General features: G+C 36.8%; 1 protein-coding gene across 7 annotated transcripts in view; it reads right to left on the reverse strand.

The window, feature by feature from the left end:
• Positions 1-447: 447 nt before the first annotated feature.
• PER2 (period circadian regulator 2) overlaps positions 448-27852 on the reverse strand; it is a 53244-nt gene continuing 25839 nt past the window's right edge. For all 7 annotated transcript variants that reach the window (XM_065639715.1, XM_065639716.1, XM_065639717.1 and 4 more), the window contains 18 exons: positions 27085-27286; positions 25460-25511; positions 23958-24100; positions 23546-23624; positions 18664-18770; positions 17898-18051; positions 17383-17491; positions 16898-17029; positions 15363-15459; positions 13852-14008; positions 13642-13769; positions 11823-11996; positions 11308-11568; positions 8978-9825; positions 6429-6615; positions 5771-5963; positions 3938-4088; positions 448-2875 (listed from right to left, as the gene is read on the reverse strand). In XM_065639715.1, coding sequence (XP_065495787.1) covers positions 2726-2875; positions 3938-4088; positions 5771-5963; positions 6429-6615; positions 8978-9825; positions 11308-11568; positions 11823-11996; positions 13642-13769; positions 13852-14008; positions 15363-15459; positions 16898-17029; positions 17383-17491; positions 17898-18051; positions 18664-18770; positions 23546-23624; positions 23958-24100; positions 25460-25511; positions 27085-27286 — 3324 coding nt within the window. In that variant the 3' untranslated portion in view covers positions 448-2725. The remainder of the gene's footprint in view (positions 2876-3937; positions 4089-5770; positions 5964-6428; positions 6616-8977; positions 9826-11307; positions 11569-11822; positions 11997-13641; positions 13770-13851; positions 14009-15362; positions 15460-16897; positions 17030-17382; positions 17492-17897; positions 18052-18663; positions 18771-23545; positions 23625-23957; positions 24101-25459; positions 25512-27084; positions 27287-27852) is intronic.

Below are 27852 nucleotides of genomic sequence, written 5' to 3' on the forward strand. Positions count from 1 at the left end.
ATCATCACTGTACAAAGCAAATCCAAGGGGCATAACTGGAGTTCTCTACCTCTCAGCTACCAGCATAACACCACAGAGGGCTGCAGGAGAACAGGCATCCACAGCTGGCATTAAACAAAGCAAAAAGGACAATGATGACTTTGAACAAACACACACACAGAAGCCAGCTGCACACACTCTTCCAGGCAGTAAATTCGTACGCGTTCGGAATGACTAGTCAATATAAAGATTCGGTCTTCCATTTGTCCAGTGAACTTACAGGTCAGACAAGCTGGCACCAATTTTACTTCAGGACAGTAAGCCACAACTAACTTTCGCTCACAAGTTCTTCGGTTTGAATATCAGTTCACACACTATCAGAAATGTATATCTTTTTGCTTTTTACATGGAGTAGAAGGCTCAAGGAACAAAAAGGCAACTAAAAATATATCTGTTTTATTTACCAGTTTTCTAAAAAGCAAAGTCATAAAAATTAGTCACAAGTGGCAAAACCAAAATATATTGCACAGTGTACAGAAAACATTGTTGACATGTTGACAAAGTGTTGTCACAAATAAATCATCTTACAACAGTTTGGAAAAACTACAGCTTCAGAATCTTATCTATAAATGGAGGCATGTAGATTTAAAGTTATAGGGAAGTATTTATATACCACCCTGTAAATGCAAACACTTTAAGGATGCAAGATTAAGTCCATAAGAAAGCACATCCACAAAATGCTCTAAATATACTTTTCTCTTCCTTTCACTAAGTTATGGTTACAAGATGGTAATTGAAAAAAAAAAAAAAAAAAAAGAAAAAAGGAATAAGAAAAAAGAAAAAAGAAAAAAGAAAAAAAGCCAAAAAAAAGCATGCTAAAGCAAAGTTCAAAGTGGTTTAGAAGTCCCTGAAAATAATTTGTATAGTTATGATGCACTCCTTTCATATAAAGCTTTTATTTTCCCCAAACCCTGGTCCAATTGAAACTATTTGTGTTTACATGTAAAAATGGAATATATTCAACATGTTGGTATAGCTGCACTGTTCCATTTATGATTAAAACATTTAATACATCAGACTCGAACACCAACATTTAAAAATGCCTCATTCAGTTTATATTTACACATATTTAAGTTTGACCTTATTAAACTATTAAAGACAGGAACCGATCTTGCTGGGTAGTGCTTCGCACTACATTTAATATATTTTTTAAATTGTGATTCTACTTGTTTCACAAGTTCACACACTCTGCTATCCGTAGAACCTGTCCCCAGCGCAAATTACCTCATGACACTGTCCAATTAATAACAAATGACTTGACACAAATATCAGTCACTTCTGTATGTTTTGGTGGTGTCAGATCTAACTTCACATCCTCTTCATATGTGAAGATAAAGATTTTTACAGAATGAACATAACCTTAACATTTTGGTGAACAGAAATGTTGTCTGAATAAAAAAGGAAATGCTTTCCATGAAAAATATTTTGAGACAAACATATCAAAGTAAATGGAATTTCTCCATGTTTTTCACCCCAAGACCAGCAGCTGACACCTAGCAACACCACAACTAAATGTCCTTTAACTAACCAATACATGAAAGTTGCTCTTTTGTGATGTCTTTCCACATCCAGCAGGTATAAACAGCACAAGAACGTAAAGTACACATATTCAAGTCCATACAATCTCAGAGGCATTAAAATTAAACCCTTGACAAAGGATTCCAGCCACGTTAAATTTTAGATAATGCAATTCAAATATAGTGAAAGTCAACGCTATTCTCAAAATCACTCTTGTTATAAGAACTATCTTCAAATGACAAGAAATGTCTAATCCTCTCTTGCCACATACAAGTTCGATGTTGGTTTAGCCACACAGGAAAAATTGATGGCCAACCTCCTGACAGAACAAATCAGAAATAAAGGTTAAATTTATACCAAGCTTTGTCTAACAGTCACTGGAGTACACGCAGTCATCCTCTGTGGTCTTAGTTTTTAAAAGCTTTAAGCATAAAGATTTCTTGTGTATAAATTCTCAGAAATGATGCTTCAAGGTAATAAACAGTTCATAGTATTGCAGTGTCCATTTAAATAAAAAGCTACAAACTTGTCAGCACTCATCTATACGTTCTTACACATTCACAGAAATATTTTAACCCAAGACCATCTTACAAAATGAGTTCAACATTTCTCTTAGACAAAAAAGGTTCCTACATCCAAAACTATAAGAAACAAAGAGGATGGGATCAACTGGTATGACAAGGGCAAGTGTGAACTGATTTGCTTGAAGGTTTTATCTTCTAGTATTCTGGACCACTTCAAATGCTAAGAACAATAATAAAGAACCTTTAAGCAAAATTTTAGAACAATTTATAATGCTGAATCATTACCAAAAGGAGATTTCAAGAACCGTATGTACATAATGGGATTTTCAGTACTCATTAACCCACTCTACAAAAAACAGTAGGCATCAATGAAAGTTTCTATAGTTTATAGAGAAATACTTGAGGCATATAAGTGCAAAATGAGTGTCTTTTTTAAAGAAAAGCTATACCATCTTCAACAATGTCCTTATTGGGAAGAGATTGCCACCATTTAAACAGAGAGATTCATTCACAAATGACTCTTCTAGAGCAAGAAAAACACATTTGTTTTTATGAACTGCATTCATCTCGCTGATACAAGATTAAAACCTTTACGGATCATCACTGTAGTTTTGAAGCAGCTTTGAAAACAACAGGCTCAAAGGCTATGTTTGTTCTTCACTGACTTGGCTCAGGGAAACCAAGTTGTTTTCCCCACTGTCTTCAATCATTTCATTAAGGTCCATTTCATGGATTTCTTCACCATAGGATGTATAAAAATTGCTCTGTATATTGTCCTCACAAAAAATACATTCCTAAAAAGAAAAAAAAATTATAGAAACACTCATAAGGAAAAAAATAAACCCGTGCTTTTCTAAACAGTCTGTTTGCATGTGACCCCTGATTCCAAGAAAACCTTTATATCTGTGCTGCAAGTATCAGAAATAGTCCACTCTCCAACTTTCCCCCACATAATAATTTTATAATGTGTAATAAATCAATACAAGTATTTGAAAACTCTACTGGAAGCCGTTATGTCATAGATCGTTTATAATACTGACATTTTACATGCACTTCCAATCACCTTTTCCTCCATTTGATTGCTAACCGTGCAGCAATATATTGATGTCAGCCGCAGTACTTAAGAGACTGAAGCAACATACACAAGTTGGATGCTGTAGTGTTAATGTTGCACTAACATCAGGATTAGGATTCCACTGCAATTCTGTTACACTGACTTTTGAAATACTAATCTGCGAAGTTCCTCTGCATTTGATAACTTATGCGCAAAAAAGCTACAGATGACGGAAAGCTTAGGGAAAAGATAAAGCCATCAGGTATTCATGTGTGCAAAAGTAAAACAGACTGCAAGGATGCTCTGTTTTGTGTGGTGGTTTTTTGTGGTGTTTTGTTTTGTGGTTTGTTGTTTGTTTGTTTCTTTTTAAGCCATTAATCCACTTACGGAATCAATGCAAGAGATGGTCCTCTCTGAGAAGTCTGGTAGAAAAAAGGAACAGTGTAGTCCCATCGATTTTGTACTTTCTAGAAAGCAATGAGCACAAATTCTGCACACGAGATTTTTATGTAGTGAAGTTTCTGGCTGTGTTGATAAAGGATTTCAAGCAGATACACAGAAATTTAGAAATAGGAAGGAAATTTCTTCTACTGTATTCACCACTACTTTGACTTTCCCATTGGAAAGACGACTTATGGTAAATTAAATCAAGCTGGAAACCACTGCATGGAAGTTTGAATTAACATTTTTCTGTGTGTAACCGGCCAAGCTTTCATACGAACAGCAATGGGAAAGTAACATAGGCAGCTAGTAATTTAAGCATTGTTATACATGCAAAAGTAACTAACTCATTTAAACTTACAGAATTAGCAACAGTTTTTGGCAGTCCACCTTGCTGGATCCAGGGATGAACTTCAATAAGCTCTTTTTTTTGTTCTTCTGTAAATTTTGGCTGTAGTTTCTGCATTTGCTTTAATTTCTGCTTATCTTCTTTTAAAACTGTTTCCAAATCTCTAAAACAAAATGTATTTAAGAAATAGAGCTTCAACAGTTTCTGGGCTTCATGCCTGTATAAGGTTACGCAGACAAATACTAACATTTTTAAAGACTCTTTTTGTCCTGGAATGTTAAGCTTACAAGTCTTATATTGGAAGAAAACTAAGTGTGGTTATTTCAGCAGCTTTCTGCATTTGCAGACAACCTTCATATATATCTCTGCCGGCTCATTGTCTTTTCAAATCCCATCACAGTGAAAACTGTTTTCTTAAAGCTATTCGGGCAGCACCAACGGTGAAACCACCAAGAACTCCAGCTTCCCGCTGCTGTGAGAAGTTCCAAGTTCCCGTTCACTGGGAGGACAACTCAAAACAGACACTAGATTCACGTATGAGTTACTAAAGCAGAAGAAGTAAGATGTGTTTAAGAAGGTTATCAAGAATGGATTAAACTTCAGGACTGAGAGGGAGAGACTTAGAAAACACTGCCCTATTTCAGCAGCCAAAGTTCTCTCTCCCCTCAATGACTCGATTCAGAAACTTATTATAGAAACCCTGCACCACAGGAAACATTAACAAACTGTATACCTGTATAAAAGATGACAATAGAAAGCAAGTTCTAAGAAACCCAGTACTATTTCTTTTCCTTACAGCCTACCTAAGAACAGGTTGGCTTTACACATCTCTTCCTGGGCATCACACTCTCACAGTGACCTTAACTCTTCTTATCACAGTATTCTCTTTCATACTATGTTCTCTCTGGCAGGCTTTGCTACTCTTACAGTCTACTGGAATTCTCAGCTACAGTTATCAACCTTCAGGCTACAAAAAAAATGAGAAATGCCAAGGTATTTTTAAATCTAGGGAAAAATTCTAAAGTTCTTAGGATGTGTTCTCTATTCCCATGCTCATCATCCCTGCACTTCTCTATTTTGAAAGCTTGTCGTCTTCCTTTCCTTTCAAAGGACTTGTCTTCACTGAAACTTCCTATTCCTTTCAAAATACCATTCACTGCTCCCAAGAAATATAAACAAGAAGATAAAAAAAAAAAAAATCTGGAGACTTGTCACCCTCTATCCCCCTATATCTGTTTTTTGCTATCAAAGCAGGGAAGCATTTAATTTTTTTTTTTTGGTAAAGATTTTTCTATTAGAAATCTTATTATTTTTACCTTCTACTTCCTTGTCCTATTTGAATGGGAATTTATGGAAAATAACAGACATGTGGAAGTTAACAACCCAGGAAAAAAAACCCCACAAGACAGAGAAAGTAGTGTGCCACAGAATGTGTCATTGCAAGGACAACAGCCAGGGGCTACAGATTTTTCCATGCTACAGACCATCATGAGATTTAAGAATACTTGCCAGGATCTATTAATCAGACTACAAGGATTTCTAGGTAAATAGTTACAAGTCACTAACTATAAAACACTGTCAAAAAGCAAACACAGTTAATTTCAATTTAGATAATTGATCTAAAAATACAGGTAAACCTAATAAAATGATTTTTACTTTTCGAGAACTTCTTGTGTAGTATACAAAAGACATAAAGGAAGCAACAACTCCTCTTGACACTGAGCTAAACATTAAAACCAATTTACTTCTATTGAGACAGAGATCCACATATATCTTTCCTTCTGTACACCCTGCTCCTCCCAACATACGCACACAGTTCACGAAGGACTATGACATCGGAATTACCGTGAAGGTATCTGGTAAGTCATCATGACAGTGTCATCTGTGTTTGCCATCAATAGCCAAATAGGATCCTGAAGGACATATTTAATGAAGTGCTCACTTTCTTCTATTTCTGCCTTCATTTTGGTTTTATGATGATTTTCTGAGGAATCAATACTCCCGAAGTATTTGCTGGTATGACTAGTTTCACTACTACCTTTAAAAAGAAATTTAAAGTTTCATTATCAATTGTCAAATATATAGGTTATCTGAATGCTTTTTAAACCAGAAAAAATTAAGGAGAACTAGAAGTACAAAGCAAGGGAACTTCCATCCTCAAGTAACTGCATTAACGTTTAAAAAAATTAAATTCCAACAGAATAATTAGCTGGCTTAAATTAAATCCTCTGAAATTAAACACGAAGGGTATGCTATTTTCTCTTCATTATTCCGTCACACCTATATAATATCTTAACTGCTATTTTACACACACTTAAAAAAGGTTCTATACTGTAAATCAAGCACAATAGAAACTTTCATGTTATGTAATAAAAAAAAACTAAAGAATAAACTGTGTGATGAGTATTAAAGATTTTTTCTTAAAGCATCTGATGTTCAAGTGGTGTCCGCAATATCTCCCACTCCTCTGAAACGCTAAGAGAGCACTTGCTGCCAGTGTTACCTGTTCTGCTCCCTGACATGCCGCAGCCGTTGGATCCAGACCCCAGAGACTCAGCAGCTGCAGACACGCCACTCCCTGAAGAAGCTGAACCAGTGCCTGAACACGCATCTTCTTGAAGTAAAATGTCAAGCAGGACACTAGACATGGAGAGTGCATCACTATTTTGAGCATCCATCAGAGATTCAGCCTAGTGATAAGAAGGGGAGAGGTAAAAAAAAAAAAAAAAAAAAAAGAAATTACAAAACCAAACCTAAACAACAAGGCTATTTCATTACTAATCATTTACATTTAATATTAATCGATCTCACTTTATATTCTAATACATTTAAACCGTTATTCAATGACAGACAACCACCAATAACATGCCAAGACCAAATGAAGAATAACAAAGTGGCCTGATAGGCAGACAAGTGGTCCGTCAGTAAGACAGATTTCAACTCAGTTTCTCTTTAAAATCATATATAGTTCAGTAAGGAAGGCAGGCATTTGCTGTTCAGTTTTGACTGCCCCTACTGTTCTGGGCAAGTCTGAATTTACCCAAGCCACCTCAGACACACTAGCAGTTCCTCCTACTATAATCTACTTCAGAGAGATTTGCATCAACAGTCCATCACTGTTTCTACTCTCTGCATGATGAGAAGGAAGAAGGTGTTCCCAGATGCAGGCTTGCTAGGCAAGATCATTTATCTGTATGTTTTTAAGGGAAAGAGCACTGACTACGCTTATATCTAACATTAGCAAAACCTCACTGCAAGTCAGCTTGACGATTAAATATTAGAAATTATGGTTGATGGAACTTCGCAAAATACATGAGTGGAAAGAAATAGCTTTATCTTTAACACATTCCTGAACAAATGCCTCTATTGTCCTCATTTTCCAGTAAGTGATGAGGAAGTTATAGAAAATTACATTTTGCAGGTTTCTAAAGAACAGTAGGTAACAGTTCAAGGAAATTCAAAAGAATTTGCCAGCAAAATTGTTACTAAGTTTTTTTAATCGAGCTTGTTTTAAATCAGCAGAGGCATCTTGGAGCACACTGTAGGTTACAGACTGTCACAGATGCCCTGTTATACCACAGCAGGCAGCAGTACTTGTAAGATTTCAGAGATATTATATAGTGCACAGAATATGCTAGTCAAAATATGGCACTGGATGCATACATCCCTGAAAATTTCTCCATAAGTGGCATTTGCACAACAAATATGATAGAGAATCTTTCCAGGAAAACCAAATGTATTTGTTCTCAAGATCTTGAGTTAACAAGCATGTAACAACAGAATCTGACAAGTTTTTGCACTTATATCAATTTTGGAAGTTTCTCTAGAAAAACATAGATAACAAAATACCATTATCTCCGGTCTCCTTCCATTCGTCCACCTTAAGGATCAGTATCAAGAATATTAGATAAAATAAATCATCTGGAAACCAAAAGTTTAACGTGGAGATCTAAATGTTCCCCACAGTGTGGGGAACAAGCATTTTCAGCAGCTTTTCATTTTTCCTCCTTTATAACTTCTAATACAGATACATGCTTATGACTCACTGCACAAAGAAAGTCATCTAGTCCACTGCTAGCATCAACATAAAGTAGTTTGTAAAAAGCATTGTTACAGTAGTTTAGACCTCAGACTTGCCTAAAGGTAAAAGCCACGCCTTCCAACGCAGGGAACTCAAGATCTATTATACTTTTTCACTGCACCATTAGATGCAGAGACCAGTTACAAACCGCAGCACAAGAAAAGCAGCAGGGAGGAAGCAGCCAGTCTAAAAGGTTTAGGTTGCAACTCCATCCCATCAGTGACTTAACGTTTACCAAGATACTCTATGGTGCCTTTAGAAAACACTAATATTAGCCTATATATTTTTGTCATAGAAACCTCTGTGGACATATTACTCCATCGGAAGTCTCTGGAAGGTTATTCATTAAAGTGATTTGGCAAATCTGAATGAGCCAGGAAATAAAAAAACCCATAAGTTACCAAATAGCTCAGTATAGTTTTAGTGTACCAAATAAAACAAACAAAACCTTATGGTCTGCAAGTAATAATTCATTCTTCCTTTAGTTGCTTGTTTGTAAACAAAAATGTGATTTTATTTTAAATCAGCTTCTTTCAGACCCCTTATAGCTTGTTTCCCCCCTCCACACAAATTCACTGGCCCAAAACTTATCCATATTCATATTAAAAAAAAAAAAAAAGTGGAACAAAACTGTTTCAGGATGTATTTCCAAGCTTCCTGGTGTAACTTTAGAAGAACAACAAGGTGGTTTTAATTTTTAAAGGTTAAGACTATTCCAATGATAGGACTTCATGTTTTATTCAGTCTGCTGAGGTTTGATTTTACTAACTACAATTGTGAGTCCATCTCCCGGCATTTTATTGATGGATTACTCTCTATCATTAAAAAATAGGTTCCACAAGTGAAAGGATTGCAAACAATGTAGCAGAGATGGGAAAAATATGCATTTTAGGCATCTCTACATATTAACAACTTGAGATACATTCAAGAATGCAAAGACTTAAAAAAGAAACCAATACCAGCATACTTACTGGTAAGGATCCCTTTCTACTACAGTTTTCGGTTGTCATGATTTGGCCTATGGCTCCTTCCTCACTTAAACCTCCATGTAAAGCCACAGGAGCTCCGGTTTCAGCAGTTTTTGTGGTTTCTTCCAGCTGTAGAAGATTCAGAGGAGAACTGCACCTTGACTGGAACAGAGGTGGGGAAGCCTGGTCTTGAGGACCCACTGACTGCGGAGTGCAGGAGCGGGATGGCTCATTTCGTGGCTCTGTGACAGGAACCTTTTCACTCTCTGCTGGTGGGTTATAATGGAATGGCTGCGTCGGAAAAAACGCCTGTTGTGGGAAAGGGCTGGGTGTAGTGAATGGTGGCTGTGTGGGAAATACTGTCTGCGAAGGGAAAGTGGAATGGGCAGAGAAGTTGGGTTGGCTGTGGTAAAGTGTTTGAGGTACATTATTGTTCATCTCTGGGTAGACATAGTTGGGGAGCACAAGAGCTACGACAGGTGTCATGAGTGGTGCAGAGAACTGAGACGGTTGCATAGGGCAACTACTTCCAGAGTCTGGCAACTGATTAAAACCAGAGAGTGAAGTTTCAGGAGCTGGTGGCACAGTCCCTGCTGCTGAAAAAACAGGAAGAGGATACGCAGGCATAACAGCAGGAAAAGACATTGCTGAATAGCTTGCTTGCGAAGTGTCTGATGGTGACCAAGCGGTAGTATTTAAACCTTGAAGAGGGAACCGATGGGGGAATTTAGTTCCAGAAGTTGTACTGTCCGAAGACTCCTGTGGTTTCATGCGCTTTGATTTCCTGTTCTTTCCATTTTTCTTCCAAGCTTGATCCATTCCAGAAGTGCCATTTCTTTGTCCACGGCCACCTGCAAAAAAAAAAAGTCAAGAAGGATCCTATTTGCAATCTGATGGATTCCTTTCACCTTGTCATCCCTACAAGTCACTCAAAACCACAGTTCTTGACTTTGTCTACCCAAATGGAAGCATTTGGTAATGGGTCAGGTTGACTTTTACCTCTAGCACAAGAGCTGAGCTAACTGGGCAATAAAAACCATACTGACACACCATAGAAGAAAAGACAGCAGCAGTAGATCAGTTCAGGCTCAAATGTGCATCACCCAAACAGCACAAAGCTGCAGAACAATGGCTCCCAGAGGGGCAAACTTCTAATTACTCCAGCAATTACAATTAAAGCAATATGGGACATGACTGAAAGCATTTCTAGAGAGTTAAGGTCATGCAGGTCTATAACTGAAAAGGTAAGAAAAAAACCCACACAATACAAAACACAACAACAAAAAAAACCCAAAACCAAAAAACCAAACTAAACCAAAAACCAAAACACACACACACACACCAGGAGAGGAAGTACACATAAAAATAACTTCCTGAGGCAGGGGGGAAAAAGCATGCTACCTTTACAACCTTATTTTAGGCAAAGTCTGCACCAAGTGACTCTTCCCTAGGTAAAGGCTGTCAGGTTCATCTGATTACAGACATGAGGAAATCCATGAAAAATCTTCTGGCACTAAAAGCTGCTCAAACCTTTAGTTTGTCTAAAGCTTATTTAGATAGGTGAAAACTTAGAGTACAAAGGGCACAAGGGGACTACAGGGTTCCAAAACAGGTTTCCTAAATCAAGGACCTGCACAACTATTTAAATAAAAAATGAAAGATAAGAATCTGCAAAAAATGCTTTGCAGTGTCTGATTTGTGTTCCAAGTCAAGTCAGGAATGAAACAGGAACAAAGTCAGATCAGTATCAAGCACTTCTGAAAATGCCACACGGAGTTCCTAGTCTTAATAAACAAAACAATCTCACTATTAGAGCTAGTCTGTGCCGGTTCCATCCCACTGATCATATTATTAGCTTAAAGATAACCAAGCAATTATCAGACTGTTTCACTGATTACACAATAGTGGAATGGTGGAAACTGGATGTAAAGCAAAAGGGGCTGGAAAAAAAGCCAAAACCACAAACATGAAAAAGAGACAGATGGAAAGACAGAAAGAAAAACAAGGGAATACAGGCACATATACAGTAAAGCAAACATGCAAAAGCATATTTTTTTGTCCCTTGAAAGTAGCTGCATGACAGTAATATTATAGTGAACAGATAAAAATGAAAATATTAGTTACTAAAATGTCACTTATTACATTAAACGCTATATTCCACTCTCAATTTTCATGCAAGACTTACCAGAAAGAATTTTTCTGTGGGACTTTAAAAATAGCATACAACTGTCACTATTCACAGTGGCCCCAAAATACAGCTAATAACGGAAACATCCTCGCAACAGGATTTATTTCCTATATAAATACAAATTTTATCATGAAAATTGCCATACCACGTTCACCAGGCCGTCCTTTTGGTTTATCTTGTAAGTAGTGATTGCAGTGGGACTGAAAGATATTAAATCTCTTGATTTCTTTAAACTTATTCAAAAAGCTCTGCTCCTCTTTTTGCGTATGCACTGCAAGGACTTCCTTTGTAAGTCCCAGTTTTTTAAATGGCTCCTTTTCTTGATTTACATGTGCAGAGCTGGATGGAGGAGCAAGAAGTTGGCCATCTAACAGTTCTGCTCCACTTGGACCATCTTCTACCATTTCTACAGAAACAGGAAGAAAAAAAATAAATCAAGAGGAAGTAAAAGAAGCCTCTGTATGTGCATTTTAAGCTATTACAATTCCGTAATAATTTTTCTGTAAGTTTAAGATAGAAATTATGACCTTATTTATTCCATAGGAACATCATAGCTGCAAGAAAATATCAAGTCACAAATAGATACGAGCCGTTCAAATGTCTGAGGTTTCAACTTGCTAGCAATTGCATTTTGGAGAAAATTTATTAGAAAAATCATACCTAATTCAGGTTGCGTTTTTTTGTCTCCAACATGAACAATGGTGCTACTGTAGCTGCACTGACTTGTGAGAGAGACAACACTTTCAGGCTTGCCAGGTAAAGCCAAAGATGTTAAGTGCGCACCAACCACTGGGGGACCGTTTGATTTACCAGATGCCTTCAACATAGCAGGATCTATTAAAAAAATAAATTTGTAGTTTACTGAACATAAACAAAAGCGAATGCAAGTTTTATGCTGCTAGGGTTGCAAAACTGTAGAGGCTAAACTGTGCTTGATAAGACACAAAATGAGCTGTTTACTCTATGCATTCCACCAAGAACATTTTAGGAACAGAACGATTTCTGAGCAACCAAATCCAATCCTCTACTTTCACGCAGAGGCAAGACAGAACTTCTCAACGAAGGGCTTTTTGCTATTTCCTGGTCTTCCCTCTTCCTTCATGGCACCATTTTGGAAGAAAGTTTCTGGCCTCTTCCAGCCTAAGATTAAATCTCACCCAGCTCCCGTACTGTTGCACACTCATCGCTGTCGTTAGCTGGTTATCCTTATAGCTTTGCTGCCTATTATAGCAGCCGCCTATTTAAATTCTTGCACCTGAAAGCTACACACAATAATCCAGCAGAAGTCATACCAGTGCCTCATAAAACAGCATTAAAACATTACTTCTCTAGTAAGAATGCTTGGCATAACACATAAGACCTGAAGTTTGCCTTTTTTCTGACTAGAGTACGTTGGTGGCTTTGTCGTTCCCAGCCATCGGTGCACCAAAAAGCTGTTGAACCCGCATCTTCTCCTGTCAACCAGAACTGTACAGACTCCAAATGACAGCAGAAATTGTGTTCCTAATTGCATGATGCTAGTTCCATCATTTCTTCCTCTCTAGTTCTCAAGGCATTTCAATTCCTTCTACAGGACACTTTGCTCCTATGTACATGGCCACCCTCTAATTTGATTCTAAAACCTGCATTAGAACTTCTCTTTGAAGCCTATCCAAAGGAAATATAGACAAGATCATTCCCAAGACCAATTTCTGAGATACTCCACCAGAAACTCCCCCTTCAGCCTCATTCAACAAGGTTGAATCAGCAAGTATCTTAATTTATGTATAGTTCTTTACCAATATTACAATTTTTGTACTAACCAAACAGTTTTGTCCTTTACTTTAGCTCCCCATCCAGACAGGGACCATATCAAGTGCTATGCTTACATCCTAACTAAGTTAATGTTTTGCCCACAGCAGACTTCTTAGATAGCTATCCACAATAATTCCCATCTTTTCTTTTAATGGCTGGACATTGCCTTTAAATCGGTTCTTGTGCCTCGCACAACACTGAGAGCAGCCCGATGCAGCATTTTACCCTCTCTTGTTTTTTGTGTGTGTTTGGGTTTTTTTGTTTGTTTGTTTTTTTCTTTTTTTTTTTTAATGTGCAGAAAGAAGAAATCGAAGCATTAGATACATATTTTTGTTGCAACTAATCAGCTGCCAGCTTCTTCAGCTGGTTATTCTTACAAGTTACAACTCTGAAACACACTTTGTACATTTGATAATGATTCAAATCCTAAAACTCAAAATCCTGCAGTATTTTTTACAGTATAAATAAGCTTGTTGCATCTACAATTCAGTTATCCAATCAACTACTCGGTATTTTGACTGTACGGAAGATTTTCATGCCGGAAGTTAGATCATCGACATGTAACACTGAGAAAACAGCTATGAGGTCATGCTTAAGCTACACTTGTCAATATTCTGCAAAGAAGTAACATCTAACTGGCTGCTAGCAGAAGTCAAATCAAGAAGCAGCTGTGATGTAGAGATACCTTCCAAGGGCCGTATAGCATTATCAGCTGTTTTTTGTTCATGAACTCCAGAATTCAGCGATGCAACACTTGATGAAGGTTCACATTTTCTTTTTGCTGTACCAGGCACATTACAACTCTCCAAGTACCTAAAATACAATGATTTAATAATATTAGATATGCAAGACGTAAGTCTAGAAGTCAAGAGTAATTCACACACTGGTTGCTTACCTGATGACACTGTCCAAACAGCTAATTTGTTGATAAGAATATACAGGTTGTTCTTTCCAAGCCAGCTCTTCAGTAGTCACATTTTTAGGAGCAGCTGTTACTGCAGTATCCTTTCCCACTACATCTTTCACCTGACCACCAGGATCATTTTGTTTTTCTGTGAAGAGAGATACCACTATTATGCAACGACAGCATTAAATCCTTGCAAATTCCTCTAAAAGCAATGGTAAAAGTTCTCATTTATACATATTTCTTAACAGGTGTGCTGGTTTGACTGAAATCAAGTTTATTTTCTTGATACAGTTAGAAACTTTTCACCCTGGGATAAAATTAATGTTTTCTCCAAGTGGCTTTCCAGTGTTTGGGATTTGGTTAGAAAAGAATATAATCTTGGCTGTTGCCAAGGGACAAAAAGGCCTTTCCAACTGCCCAGCTGCAGGTGCAAGGTAGCACCAGGTAGAAGCAGATCCAGGACAGCTGACCCAAGCTGGCCCAGACGAGTATTCCATACCGTGAACATCACGCTCCGTATATAAATGGGAAGTTGCCAGCCACTGCCCTCTTTCCTCGATGGCCACCATCCGGGAGCATCCTGCTCCTGTTCCTGCTCCTGATGCCCGTTCCAATCTCTGTGTTTTCACTGGATGCGCCATGCTCACAGTGCCCACCCCTTAGCATTCATTGCTGGGAGCACGTGTTCCAGCAGCAAAGTATTGCTCTGTATCACTTTTCTTTTATCATTTTCCTATTAAATCTGTTTCCATTTCAACCCATGAGCCTTTCCTTCTTTTCCCTTCCTTCTCAGGGAAGGAAAGGCAAGAAAGAGAGCAGCTGTTTACTCTTTTGGCCATCACCCAGGGCTAAACAGTAACAACAAGTCACAGGTTCACCATTGTAAAGCAAGTAAGAAATTTGCAAACTGACAGAAGAACATTGTGTAAATATTTTCCTGTCCTTATGGATTCTTGGAGGTATGAAGCTTAGTTAGGTTGATCCACATGGATCCAAAGGGAAGAGATGTTGTGGCTATTAGATAATAGATATTATTAGAGTTGAAACATACTCAGCATGAGAACTCTAGTGCTCTTAAGTTATAACCAATTATTAGAAGAATAACCTATTAACACATGCAGAATTTCAATCTCATGAGTAAGATTTTCATTTATCAACTTAAAAATTTGTGAGGTTACAACACAAACAGGAAAGACAACCACCATAACATTTTCCTTCACCTAACAGAAAAGAAGTTTGACTTGTATGAAAACTTGAGCTGCAATTAAAGTACTTCAAAACAACAGCTCTAGAACATGCTTTAACTGTGTGTTACGCTATTATAAATTGAGATACAGCTGAACATAATATTTGCCTGAACGCAGTGGAGACACACAGGATAATATAATTTTAATTTATAAAAATGCTGCACTCATTAGAACTAAACTAGAAAAAAATCCTACCGTCATACTATGAGGCACCAGCGCAATAGACTAATACTTAACTTGCTAGTGTCTTACCTGCAAAAGGCTCTCTCTTATATCCCAGTTTTCCTTTATTGTCAGTGAAAACGCGCTGTCCTTTATTCTTTACCTTACGGGCATCTTGACAAACCTCCTGAAAGCAGATCATTGAAGAGTTATTATGAAATTCTGACATAAAATACCATGCACAGAGATTCCTCAGCAGAGTAAATCTAATCTTAGTTAATCTCTACCTTAAAATTAGTCTGATCACTGGTGAAATCCTGATGTCTAGATTTTTATTGTGCAACAGCAGAATTTTGGGAATTGGAAAGAGAAGAAATTTAAAGTATGTTTTTTGTACACAATTACTCTGAATTTTGTTGAATATGGTTGGTTGACTTGGATAGGAAAATATAAAGATAAATTACAAAGATGACTTCAGAAAAAACAAAACAAAACAAAAGCAGTATCACTTGGTAAACAAAATATTGCTGCTGAGAACTTTTTGTGTGAGAAGTTTAACCAAGCACTGATAGGATGTTACAGAACTATATTATATCAGTCTTCACTATTTGTGGAAATAGTGAAGGTAAGATAGGTATCTATTTCCCTCAGATCTCCTTAAACATTACTTTTCTGCAGAACTCTGAAATGTAATAAGTTATCTGTTAAACAGAAAAATCCAGAAACTCCATCTGCTTAAGCCACTAGTGTTCAAGGACTGAAAGCCAGGACAATGACCACCTTGGCAAGACTGATCAGATGCATGAATCAGATTTGGGAGAATTAGCCTGTAAGCAATATAACTAAGTGCAAGAAAAATTTGGCTTTCAGAATTAAACACAGCTTGGGGAACTACAACAAATTTGGGATGAACAACAGGAAAGCCAAAATGACTAGAGATGTTAAAAGGTGCAGTTCCTTCGACTGCATCCACATTTAGTATGTTACTGTCTGTCAGATTTACTTTGCGCATGGAATAGTTCTGTTAAGCATAGATACAAGCTTAATGCTGCTGCTTTGTTCAGACTAATGGAATTTTAAAACTTCTCTCTCATTATCAACTAGATGTAGCAATGGCCAAATCTACAGTTAAGTTTTAAGCTCAGAAAAAAAGTTTATTTCATTACGTATTATATAGCATATCTTTGCAACATAAAAAGCAATCAAGGTCAAACTATCACATGGTTATGCAGGTATTACTGCATTTTATCTTCTCGGCTTTGAGAAACGGTAATTACAGACTTTCCCTTCCGAAAAGAAACTGCTTTCAAGTATCAAGCTGTTTTTCCCAGAAACACAGCATGTAACATATAATGGACACTAAAGTTAACACAACGTACATCTTTACATTCTTTATACACACCAACTTTCACACCTATAACTGTGCTTCAGTACCCTGAGACTTCATCTACACCAGAAGAGTTTAGTCCTCTACACAGAAAGGTTTTTTCCATGTTAAACAAAAAATTAAGATGATTTTTCCTTTATCCCAATCCTAATTTCAAACAGTTATGCTAAAAGTAAAAAAATCCTCTTTTACTAGTTTGTTTTGTGCCACATACTCGAATAAGAAAAATAAAACCTACTGGTTTATCCTTATGAGTGTCTTCATTATTATTTCCTGTGCTGTCACTGGAGGATGCCACGCTCATTAAGTGCTCATGTGAACCGTTGCTACCCAGACTTCCATAGCCACTGGATCCACTGTTGTGTACAGGCTGTTAACAACAACAAAAATATATATGCACATAACCCAGCACACCAGCTTTAAACAAAACTGAAACTGTTACTAATAATTCCATATGAGGAAAAAAGGATTTATTTTGGGTGGTGGTTTGTTTTGCCTTTTTTTTTTTTTTCTGGTGAGGACTCCATAGTTCCTTAAAAGACCAACTGGACCTTTAATGTACTTCAGTAAGTCTTGTCTGGTAATTGTGAGTGTAAGTAATTTCCAGGATTGTGGCCAGAAATTCCCATACAGTAGTAGACAGCTAAACAAAACGTCACACAAAGATAAACGCACTTTTTTCAGTGGGAAATGAAAATGGTAACATAAAAGCCCATGCTGTACCTGCAATAATAGCCGATATATTTGTTCTGTGATTTCCTGAACACTGGGATGAAGGATTCTATCCTCTGTATAGTTGGGGGCAGCAAAGACATCTTCATTTAAGGGACCTCTGTATAAACCAAACATATCCCAGCTCATTACAAGTGCAAGTTCTTCAATCACAGAGAGACTACAAGTCCAATTTACCACTTACATATAGTAAACAGAATCTGATGCTTATTCTATTGCATCTACAACCTTTGAATCTAATACATACTCTTACTTGCTTTGAGCATGACTTCTCTCTTCTGAAGCAACTCTCGACAATACTGGCAGAAATTTAAGGACTTCATATTTCTTTTTAAAGCAGTTACTACATCACAAAGCCCAAATTTAAAAAGGAAGCAATATATCTATGTCATTTTTTTTACCCCTGAACATCTCTTATATCTTTCTTAATGATCACTATGTAAATCTGAGGAAAATAAAAATAAATAAATAAATAAATAACTTTAAGTCCCAAAAGTTTGACTTACGTCCTAACTTTGTGTCTTCCAATAATAAATGAAACTTTTCGACTCCAAGGGTTGATGAAACTGGACCAGCTAGTGTCCATGGTTATATAATCTCCATTTCTCGTGCAAAACCTGATGGGTGAATAGTCAAAAGGCTGCCCTCCATACTGAAGTACTGTAATGAAGGATTCAAAAAAATTCAGATTAATATTTGCACAATTCTACTTAAAGATTCAGGATTTTACAATGAATTGCAAAAGAGGAAAATGGTATTTGAAAAAATACCTGCTATGTCTAGATGTTCAGAAATGCTGGGCTACTAGAATAAGCAGACCTTCATAATTTACTGGACTATGTCAAGAAAATCACCTTCAGAACATAACAAGCTAAAGCTGACTGAATAGCCTTACGTTTTCAAAGTTTAACAAATTAGCATTGCCAGAATGGATCTTATTTTCTTCCCCATGAAATAAGTCAGACTACCATTTGAAGTATGACAACTTCCATCACTGCATTCTCAGGAAACTTTATGTATGAAATATTCATTTACAGTCAATTTGTTTACAGCAGACACATATGCTTCATATCAAACATGAAATTGAGTGATTTCTCATTTTCATCTACATGCATTAAGAATCAAGTTGTAAAGGATTCAGTATTTACTTGCAGAAAAGTTCATAGTCACAATTAATTTTCACCTCTTACTTGCTGAGGTCTTTTAGTCATTATTATTACAGTAACTTTCAGAAAAACAAATACGTTTCTGCCACGGTAAGAGATTACATACTTTTTTTGTGAATTGCTAGCATTAAGGGTCTGTCATTTGGGTGAAGATGCACCAACACTGGTGTTCCTATTAAGTCCTGAGGTAGGTATCCCAACAGAGGTACTGCCCTGGGGAAAGAAAAACAAAGAAAAAAAAAAGTGGAATAAATGCATATGTAATCTTTAAAATGTTTCCATTTTACATTTTCTTTGCTCTTTTCCCTATAAAGAGAACAAAAAATGTTAAGTTTATATTTAGGCAAATAGCAGTGCCAACTTATTAGCAGTAGTAGTCTTTGAACAAGAGGGTTTTTATTTGTTTGTGGGATGGTTGGGTTTTTTTGGTAACTTTACAAAACAACATGATCACACCAAATCAAAAAGTCTACTACAGCAGTTCTGTCTTTTCTGTGCTGCCTGCCTCTAGAGGATAAACACTTACCCTAATTTTAAAAGAGCATTAATGAAGTTTAGTCTTGTAAAACACTGATGAAGGTAAACAGTACCCCAACCTATGGGCTGCAAGCCAAGGCTAAGGATCACAGGATTCCTGTAGCTGAACTAGCAACGGAGCAGTTGACCAGGATTCAAGAAAACTTTCTCACAGGCAGGTTAACAGTTCAACTCAAAGGAGCTGCAAGGAAGCAAGCTTATTAATTAAAATAGAGAAATGAAAGTAATGTTACCAAATCCCTGCACATCACCAATGACCACTTGTAATGACGTGAGCGACTAATTTTTGTGATGAAATAATTTTCATCGATCACTTAAAGTATTCATATTAAGGAGAAAGAGTGAAAGTTCACAAATACCAGTTTGCACCCTACCCTGAAAGCTAATTGTCAAAAATATGCTTTGGACCTGTACACCTGGTGCTGTACACCTCCTCCCCAGCCCCCTTCACTGAGAAAGGCCCAGGAGCAGAAAGATACTCAGGTATTTGGACAGGTTTAATGAAGAACTCAGCCACAGTGCACCACAGACACAGGATCTGTGTTGTGTTCAGACTCAAAAACATTATGGGGCAAATGCCTTCAACATAGCATTTCCAATAACCCAATGGAATTAAATCAGTTCCCCAAAACATCAAACATACCCTTCTGGCAAAGGAGCTGAGACATTCAGGGGAAAATGAGGATAGCAACTAATACCTTATTATTGAAGCAGTTAGTTAAATAATGAGGATTAAAAGCTTGTGGATGATCTAGAGCAAAAAATTTACAAAGCTGAAACCGGCATGAAACTCATACCAAGTCATATCATTTTGACCCATTAACATTTAAAAATGCTGCCAAGTTCAAAGCATGTAAGAAAAGTTATGTCACTAAGAGTTTAAAATACCAGTCAACTCTTAATTACTTCAGGGAGGACTGCATCAAATAATGTTGTAAGTAGTAGAAGAAAACAAGAGGTTTTGTTCAGTGCTGTTCCTATTCTTTGCCATCTGCTTTAGGAAAGCCTGGCAAACTCCACATTTATGCTGTGACACAACACCTACCCTAAAAGGGATAAAATTTTAAACTGTTATTTATCAAGCTAGTTATAAAGGAAGATGTAAATTCAGTCACTTCTATTAAAAAAAAACAAAAACAAAAAAACCCAAACAAACAAAAAAAACCCACAACACAACTCCTACACATTTTTATATTGATATGAAGAACACTGAGGAGTCAGGGATCTAGAATATAGGACCAATGAGTAGAGATTGATCTGGGCTTGCCTGTTTTGATGAAGAGGAGACTAAGGGATTACCCAGGACCTTCCCACAACTACTGGAAAAAGGATTTACAAAGACGGAGTTAAATTTTCTTTGTGGTGCCAGACCATAAAACTATGGGCGATGGCCCCAGAATGCTGTCTGGAAAGCTTATGCTGCAAGTTAGGAAAAGTTTTTTAACAAAGTTAGTACTGCAACACAGTACAAGTTTCCCGTACAGATTGTGTAATCTCTGTCCTTGGAGGTTTTCAGGCATTATTGAGACAAGGCCACAGCTGACCTAATCTAGAACTGGGCAAGGATTTATTTCAAGCGAAGGATGGAACAGAGACCTCTGGCAGTCCCTTCCAACCAGCATTTCTGTCATCATATAATGCTATATTTGAGAATACTTGATTTACTATCTACTAGAGGCAGTACCCCAGCATCATTATACTTCCTCATAATGAATAACTCAAAATAAATCAGAGTTTAAGTTAAACTCATTTTATGAACGCAAATGCACATATGGCATAAGCATGGCTGATGAGGAGAGGCAGCAAGTTTAGTTTGTGTTTTATAGAATGACATTTGAAGTGTCAAAACAACTTGGAATAAGAAGTCTCTTTACATTCTTATTGCAAGTTAAATAGGAAACTGCTTTAAATTCATTTACTAAGATCACTCCACTGTGAACTATGCAGAACTCCTTGCACCCATCGCACACATCAAGTATCAAATACATTTTAAAGACAAATATATACAGGAATGAACCATTTAATTTCAGCAGAATATTTATATTTACTTAATATATTCTGTGCAGTGATCCACCTGCAGATTTAGGACAAATAAGCATTTTTCCAACCCATGAACACATACTGATTAAAGAATTAACTTTATTTTATGCAAGTCAGGCAACAGTTTCAGCTTTATATTATGAACAATTCTCATTCAACAGCAGGTGTTCAGTTGTATATGTTTAAATATCAGACTCTGCTTTCTTTAAGAATGTATGGTTTTTCGTATTCCACCTAACGCTGGAGAGCTTTGGAGTAATAAACTGCATACGCATATCTTGGTAAATGTTTATGTGGCTGCCAATGCTCTCAGGAGCTAAATAATTAAAAGCAAAATCAACCACACAGATCGCAAGAACAGAAAATAAATGAAGCAAAGCCCTAATATCAGACCAAGATGTAATCAACCCTCAGAGTGTTCAGAAATGGTATTTGAGAATAAATGATAACAACAGACTAACAGGAAAGAAGCTTCCATAGAAAGGGATTTACTGTACTCACTCCACCCAAGCCCGAGAATAAGGGCAAAATTCTCCATTCAGTAATCTTGCCATTCCTGTTAAGCGACCACTGGAAATAACTGAATTGGGGGTGCATGGAGGATGGGAAGCTTTACCGTGTGCCATCAACCTATCTGAAAAGGTAAATCCACCCTGCAAAGTTGGAGTTTGCTTGCAGCATGTGTGGGAATGAGGGAGAGAGGAAAATCCATGAAGAAGACAGAACTATACTGGACTAAGTAGTTCTTTTGCTTAGAGACTGTATAAATAATACCATGGAAAAACAGTTTGTCAGCATGACACTGTCTTCTATCCTGCAAGAACTTTCCATGCTAATCTACAATGTCTCCACGAGTTAGCCAAAAATAGCTGTACCCTAAAGTTCAAGCTTATCTTCACTGATTAGCCATTGTGACCTTGTACAGTAATCTCCAATAGGTACCTTTTCCAATTCTCATTTAATACAGAACATGCACACTGCAGTAATACTGATGTGCCTGACCTCTCTACAGATAAACTGTCTCAGAAGTCAAACTAATTTTTACCTTATTGACTCCAGCTTAGCCAAACTTTGCAATAACCACCTTTCCCCCGATCCCCCTCTCTTCTGCCGCAGTTAAAGATTTTCCCAGGAACAGCGTATTTCTTCAGAAAAATGAAGATTCCCACCCAAAAGATACCATAGGAATCCAAAATTATCCATTAGACTGCTACTTTGTCTGCAGACATCCCCCCCATCTAGACCTACAAAGACAATTTCAGCATTCTTAGAATGCTTAAAAACAAGGGGAGAGGAGAACCTCAGAAGTCAGATGCTACTATTGTAGCCAACTTAGTTTTCACTAATGAGGAAAAAAAAAAAAAAAAAACAAAAAACCAACCACCACAACACACACCAAAATAAAATCCCACATATAGCCCATCAGAAACGATAATTAAAACAATATAAAGTAAAACAAGGGAAAGGAAGAGAAAGAAAGGAAAAAGGAAGCCTGTGTTTTCAACTCATGAACAAGTGAATTCTCTATCAAGAGAATTCTCAGTCGAGTCTTCAAAACACCAAGATATTCCAAAGTGCACCCCTGCCCTTAAAAGCTTATTGAAATTACTGTCTCCTCCTCAGCCAAGTATGCTCCTAACTGAAGGGATATCTCCTGTTCTTTTATAGCCCTCACATTTCCATCACCTAAACACCCTTTGAAAGGCCCCAGACAAACACAACTCAGAATACTAAAGGAAAGCTGGGTTTACACCTTAGCTCCTGAGCCTCTGTGTATGCCTTCAGATCACAGGCAGTGCATCTGGTTCTACTTTGAAATGTGAATACTTACTCTAATCAGCTTCCACGATTGCCAAAGCAATGTGAAGTTTTCAGACAGTACAATCTGAGCAGTTTTGTGTACAGACAACAGCAAGAAATATGAAGACCGTAGTTTAAAAAAAAAAAAAATCTGTGTTCCTAGTTAACATCTAACATTGTTTAAAAGACACATCTCTTGTTATATTGTTATATCTGAGCCAGCAGAAAGTGACAGCACACATTATTATTAATTGGATAAACTTAAAATAAAACTAAAATCCTCGTACAGGTGACAATGGTTGGCACAGGAATTTTCCTGACCTTGGGTTTCATTCCTTGAATTTATGTCCAGATTTGCCCCAGATGAAAGAAAAATGGACAAACAAGTTATTAGTAGGCAAATTGTCTTCCACTTAAATACCACAGTAAAATGTGTTTTCATGCTTAGTGAAAATTGGGGGAATGTACTTTTCTTGGGTTAAACGCTCTTCGGTAGTCACATAATTTTTTAACTCTACACAGACATCTTAATTAAATCCTAAAAATACCTGTAAAGATACTGGATAGCTTGCTTCTCAATAAATTGAAAAAGAATTTTTTTTGTAAGTTACCTTTCATCTACATCCTGGAACAAACAGGTTGGTGTGTGCGTAGTCGTAAAAATTCTTTTGTCGGGAGGAATTCTGGGTGCTGAGAGAAAAAGAAAAGCAGATTAACAACTGTGGTTTTTTGCATATGTAAAATACTTCAAGCTACATGCTTCTATTAAATACTGAGTAAAGTCTAAAAGTCTAAGAGCATATAGGAAAGCAGCTTGCTAGCTCGCAGCCTCTCAGCAAGGGCAGAGAACAGAAACATCTTTCGCTGTAATAAAACTTGAGAACACTGACAGTAGCTCATACAGTTGGCTATCCTAGGCTGAAATTCAGTTGTGCTACACCACATGGAAATTCCTGCAGCAGAACATAGAATAGTTCTTATTTTAAGGAAACCAAATTAGTCTTTGTGTATTCAACGGATTACCTTCATAACCAGAATGTACTTTTTCCGCAAGCAGCACACAGCAAAGCTGGTCCTCTGCTATTTCTGGATCTTGCACTTTGATAAGGTAAGGAGTCATCCGAAATGGGTGATAGCAAATCTCATTTTCACGCTCCTTTCCCGCACTAATAATTAAACAGAGTTAATTATTTCGACAGTTTCATTTTATGCTAAACAAAGTTTTAATATATCTATTGTAATTTCCTCATGACACAAGGACTGCATGATAGCTCCTAAAATAGCACCCAAGAATTTAACTGTCTGAATTATTTTCTTTTGGTAGAAGAGAACCTAATTCTGACAACACCCTTTGCATACCAACCGCAGTAAAGAATATGTTGTCCTCTCTACTGCCTGAAATAAGATCAACCACAATTGCTTTAAATGGAAATTTGACAGAAAAAGAAAACCCCACCTCCTATGATAGGTTATCTTGTTGATCCAATAATCTTAATCTGTGACACTATGCCCTTTAGAGGGACGAATTTATTTTATGAAAATAGCTATATCCCCTGAGTTAACAGACCTTCTTTTACTCAATATTTACCCTGATTTAAAAAGAACAAAGACTCAGAAATTCTTACCTATAATAACAGTTGTTTACTTAATAAAATCCAAAGCACAGTAAGGAAAACAACAGCCATTTACTCAGTGACACACACACACAAATATTTCAGTTGTAAGAAGTCTATAACAGCGCAGGTTCATAAAGCTAAAGCTTCTGGAACCAACGTTAATTGGACAAAAGAGTCTACAATAATACCAGCAGTACCTTTGCAGTACATACAATCCAACAGCCTGGAGTAGTGCATTGTCTGCAATATGTTTAAAGTTTACTTGTACCTTAATGATAATTACTTCTGGAGCAAATAAGTACTTAAGTAATAGGATCCACAATTTTTAGTCTCAGAAATGCTACCAGAGACAATGAGCAGCAAGAAATCAAATTGCACAAGAACGAACATTGAGTAAGTTGCCAGCATTTCCTAAATAAAAGCAACCAAAGGGAGTGGGGGCAGGAAAAGAAGGAAGAAAATCAAAACCAAATTACTAGTGTCATCTAGTAACTGTAAAAGAGACAAGTTACCCTGATGGATCTTTCTCCATAGGACACTTGAGAGAAACTTAAGATTTGACATTAGTGTTCTAGAATGACAGAGACTCTGTAGCAGGTGCTGAACAGAACAGTTCAATTAACATGAGACTTTCCATAGCAGTAGGAGATACCTTATCAGCTTCCTTCATGGTGCAAAGGTCAATATTAACACTGCTCAACTTCTAAGATGCAGCTTCCTGAAACCACTTGGCAGTTTTCTGTGTAGCTTCTAGGAATTAATCAACTAGAGGACATGCGCATGTTTTACCTTATGTTCACATTATGGAAAAGTAAGAGACCTACATACCATATGGTTCTTAGAAAAGTCAAACACTTTTGTAATGCATGGTTTCATAATACAATGTTAAGGTTTATAATATTGTCTTACCTGATGCGACAGAAAAACGACTTCTCTTCCATGCAATCCTGGGTGGAAGACTCTAGAAATAGTAAACATATTTCATAACGAGTTTAAAATTTCAAGATCATATTCAAAGCAAGATTTTTTTTTTCCTTAAGTGATAAAGGCTGAATTATTTAAAAAGTTTGTTCCCTAAATTCTCCATGTGTATTTGCTAAACATTGTATTTCATAAGCAACTAAATCTGGATATCGCTCAGATTCCGAGGCTGGTGTGTGAATCACAGCTGCTTGCTTATTAAGCCTTTTGCCAAAAAATATCTCTAAACAGTTCTCCAGTTTGAGCTGTTTACTCTTATCAGCTTTTCTACTGTACTTTATAATGTTGACCAAAAATGTTTGTTTGATTATCTGGGACCCCAAAGTTTGACCTTTTACCTAGAATGGCATTAGGACAGTTAGATCACCAGATCCACTTACTGAACCCCCCTCCAAAAGAATAGTATTTTTCATGAAGGCTTCCTCTCACCTTTTAAGCCTATTTCTTTCCTTTTCCAGAGTGACCACAGACTAATTTTAGAGGCAAACTCTGGTCTTTCAAAGGTCTCAGTCAGTGCACAACACTTTTGGATATTATATTCTATGGCATATTCTGTGACACGGCATAGTGCGTGTAGTTCCACTTACTGCATATTTGAAATTTGAAGCTATACACAAACATAATTAAACTACAGAAAATGTTTCCCAAAACAGGCATAACAGAATAATATCTATAATTAGGATCACACGGTCAGAATTCACTATTGACCCTGTTTTGAGCCAGAGGTTTGATTACAGACCTCACAAGGTCCCTTCAGACCTGCTTTATGTATGCATTACTTAGTATATATTTATTGCCAATGATTTTTTCAGATTAAATATGGTTCATACTCTGACTTAGATTCACTGACTCAGTATACAATGGCTTGGAATTGCAACCATTTAGAGCAGACCTTGAATTTCAAGTGTTTGGTTAAAATAGTTGGCAGCTATTGCTCAATTCCTAACAGCTCTAGCTACACTAGTAAAACAATCCTCCCACAAACAAGTATCAAGTGCCTCAAGATGTCATCCTTCAAAATTAGCATGCCTAACGCGGTTTTTCTAAGGCTAAAATAAAAGAGAGATGATTACACCTGGTGAATGCACAGTGATGGTAGCTGAAGTGCATCTTTCTACATTGTAATCAAGGTGTCCATTATTAAAATCAACCATTTTAAAAAGAAGGAGGTGGAATGTTATCTCCCTTATATCTGAAGAAAGTGAATTTTAAAGAAAAACTGTGGTCATTTGATTGCTAGGAAGAGTGGAAAGCAAATCCACTATTCAGCATGAATACCTACTTTGTTTTCATTCATTTGGACAAAAGGGGCATGAGAACCAATAAACCATGACATTCAGAAGACTTTTAGCCAACAGACAAGCCTTACTGACTTGTAGAAATGTGACTGACATCTAGTACTGTTCAGAGATGTTCAAATAGTGCATCTGTGCTATACCCTCAGAAAGTGATGGAAAAGGATGAAAGGATACTAAAAAAAAAAAAAATCAGTTCAAGTATTTGCATTTGCATGACTGAAAGTCAGAAGAGTATCTGCTGTTGAGACTACTCACCAGCTCTATTGCAAATATTCCACGATGGTAATCTATACGGGGTAGTAGAAGTATAGAACACACTGACATCCTGAGGTGCCAAGAACTCCACAAACTTGGCATTTTTAAAATAACCCCTCTTACAGCGGAGAATAGAAGCAGCTTGATCAGAGATGTACAAAATTTTCCCAGTAATCAAAGAAACAGCTACAGCAAACATATCCTAAAAACAAAAATCTCAAATTATTTAGACAGTTTAAAACATTCTTCAATCTAGTATCTACTACTTATAAAAACACTTAAGATATAAATCATTAATAAGTTCAAAATAAAAATTAAGGAAGCAGTGTTAAACAGCATGTGTTTAGGGAGCAATAAAGTTAATCTGTTGATGAAGTAGACACAGACAGTACACATTTTGAAATACGCAATGACACACTAGCATCTTACCGGATTACAAGCTCTAAATATCATTGCCTAGAATTTTATGATGCAGAAGGAATTTACAAATTAAAAATTAAAGAGCTTCCAGCTATAAAACTGCCGTTTTCCTTGTGCTTGTTACAGGCATATTTTACATTTACAAAATTCAACTATTTTTCAAAAGAATGTTTATGTTAGCTTGTCCATCCACTGCAAAATGAAAAAAAGCGCTCTAAGCCACCTGGTAAAATAATGACAGGTGGAAAAAAGTCCCATACAGCCATAAACACACTCCACTTGTGTCATTCCACATTGGTTTTCTTCTTGACACAGAGGGGCTTCCTGCGTCATAACATGTAGTGCTCT

Source organism: Caloenas nicobarica, chromosome 8 (assembly GCF_036013445.1).
Source record: "Caloenas nicobarica isolate bCalNic1 chromosome 8, bCalNic1.hap1, whole genome shotgun sequence".
Classification (NCBI taxonomy): domain Eukaryota; kingdom Metazoa; phylum Chordata; class Aves; order Columbiformes; family Columbidae; genus Caloenas; species Caloenas nicobarica.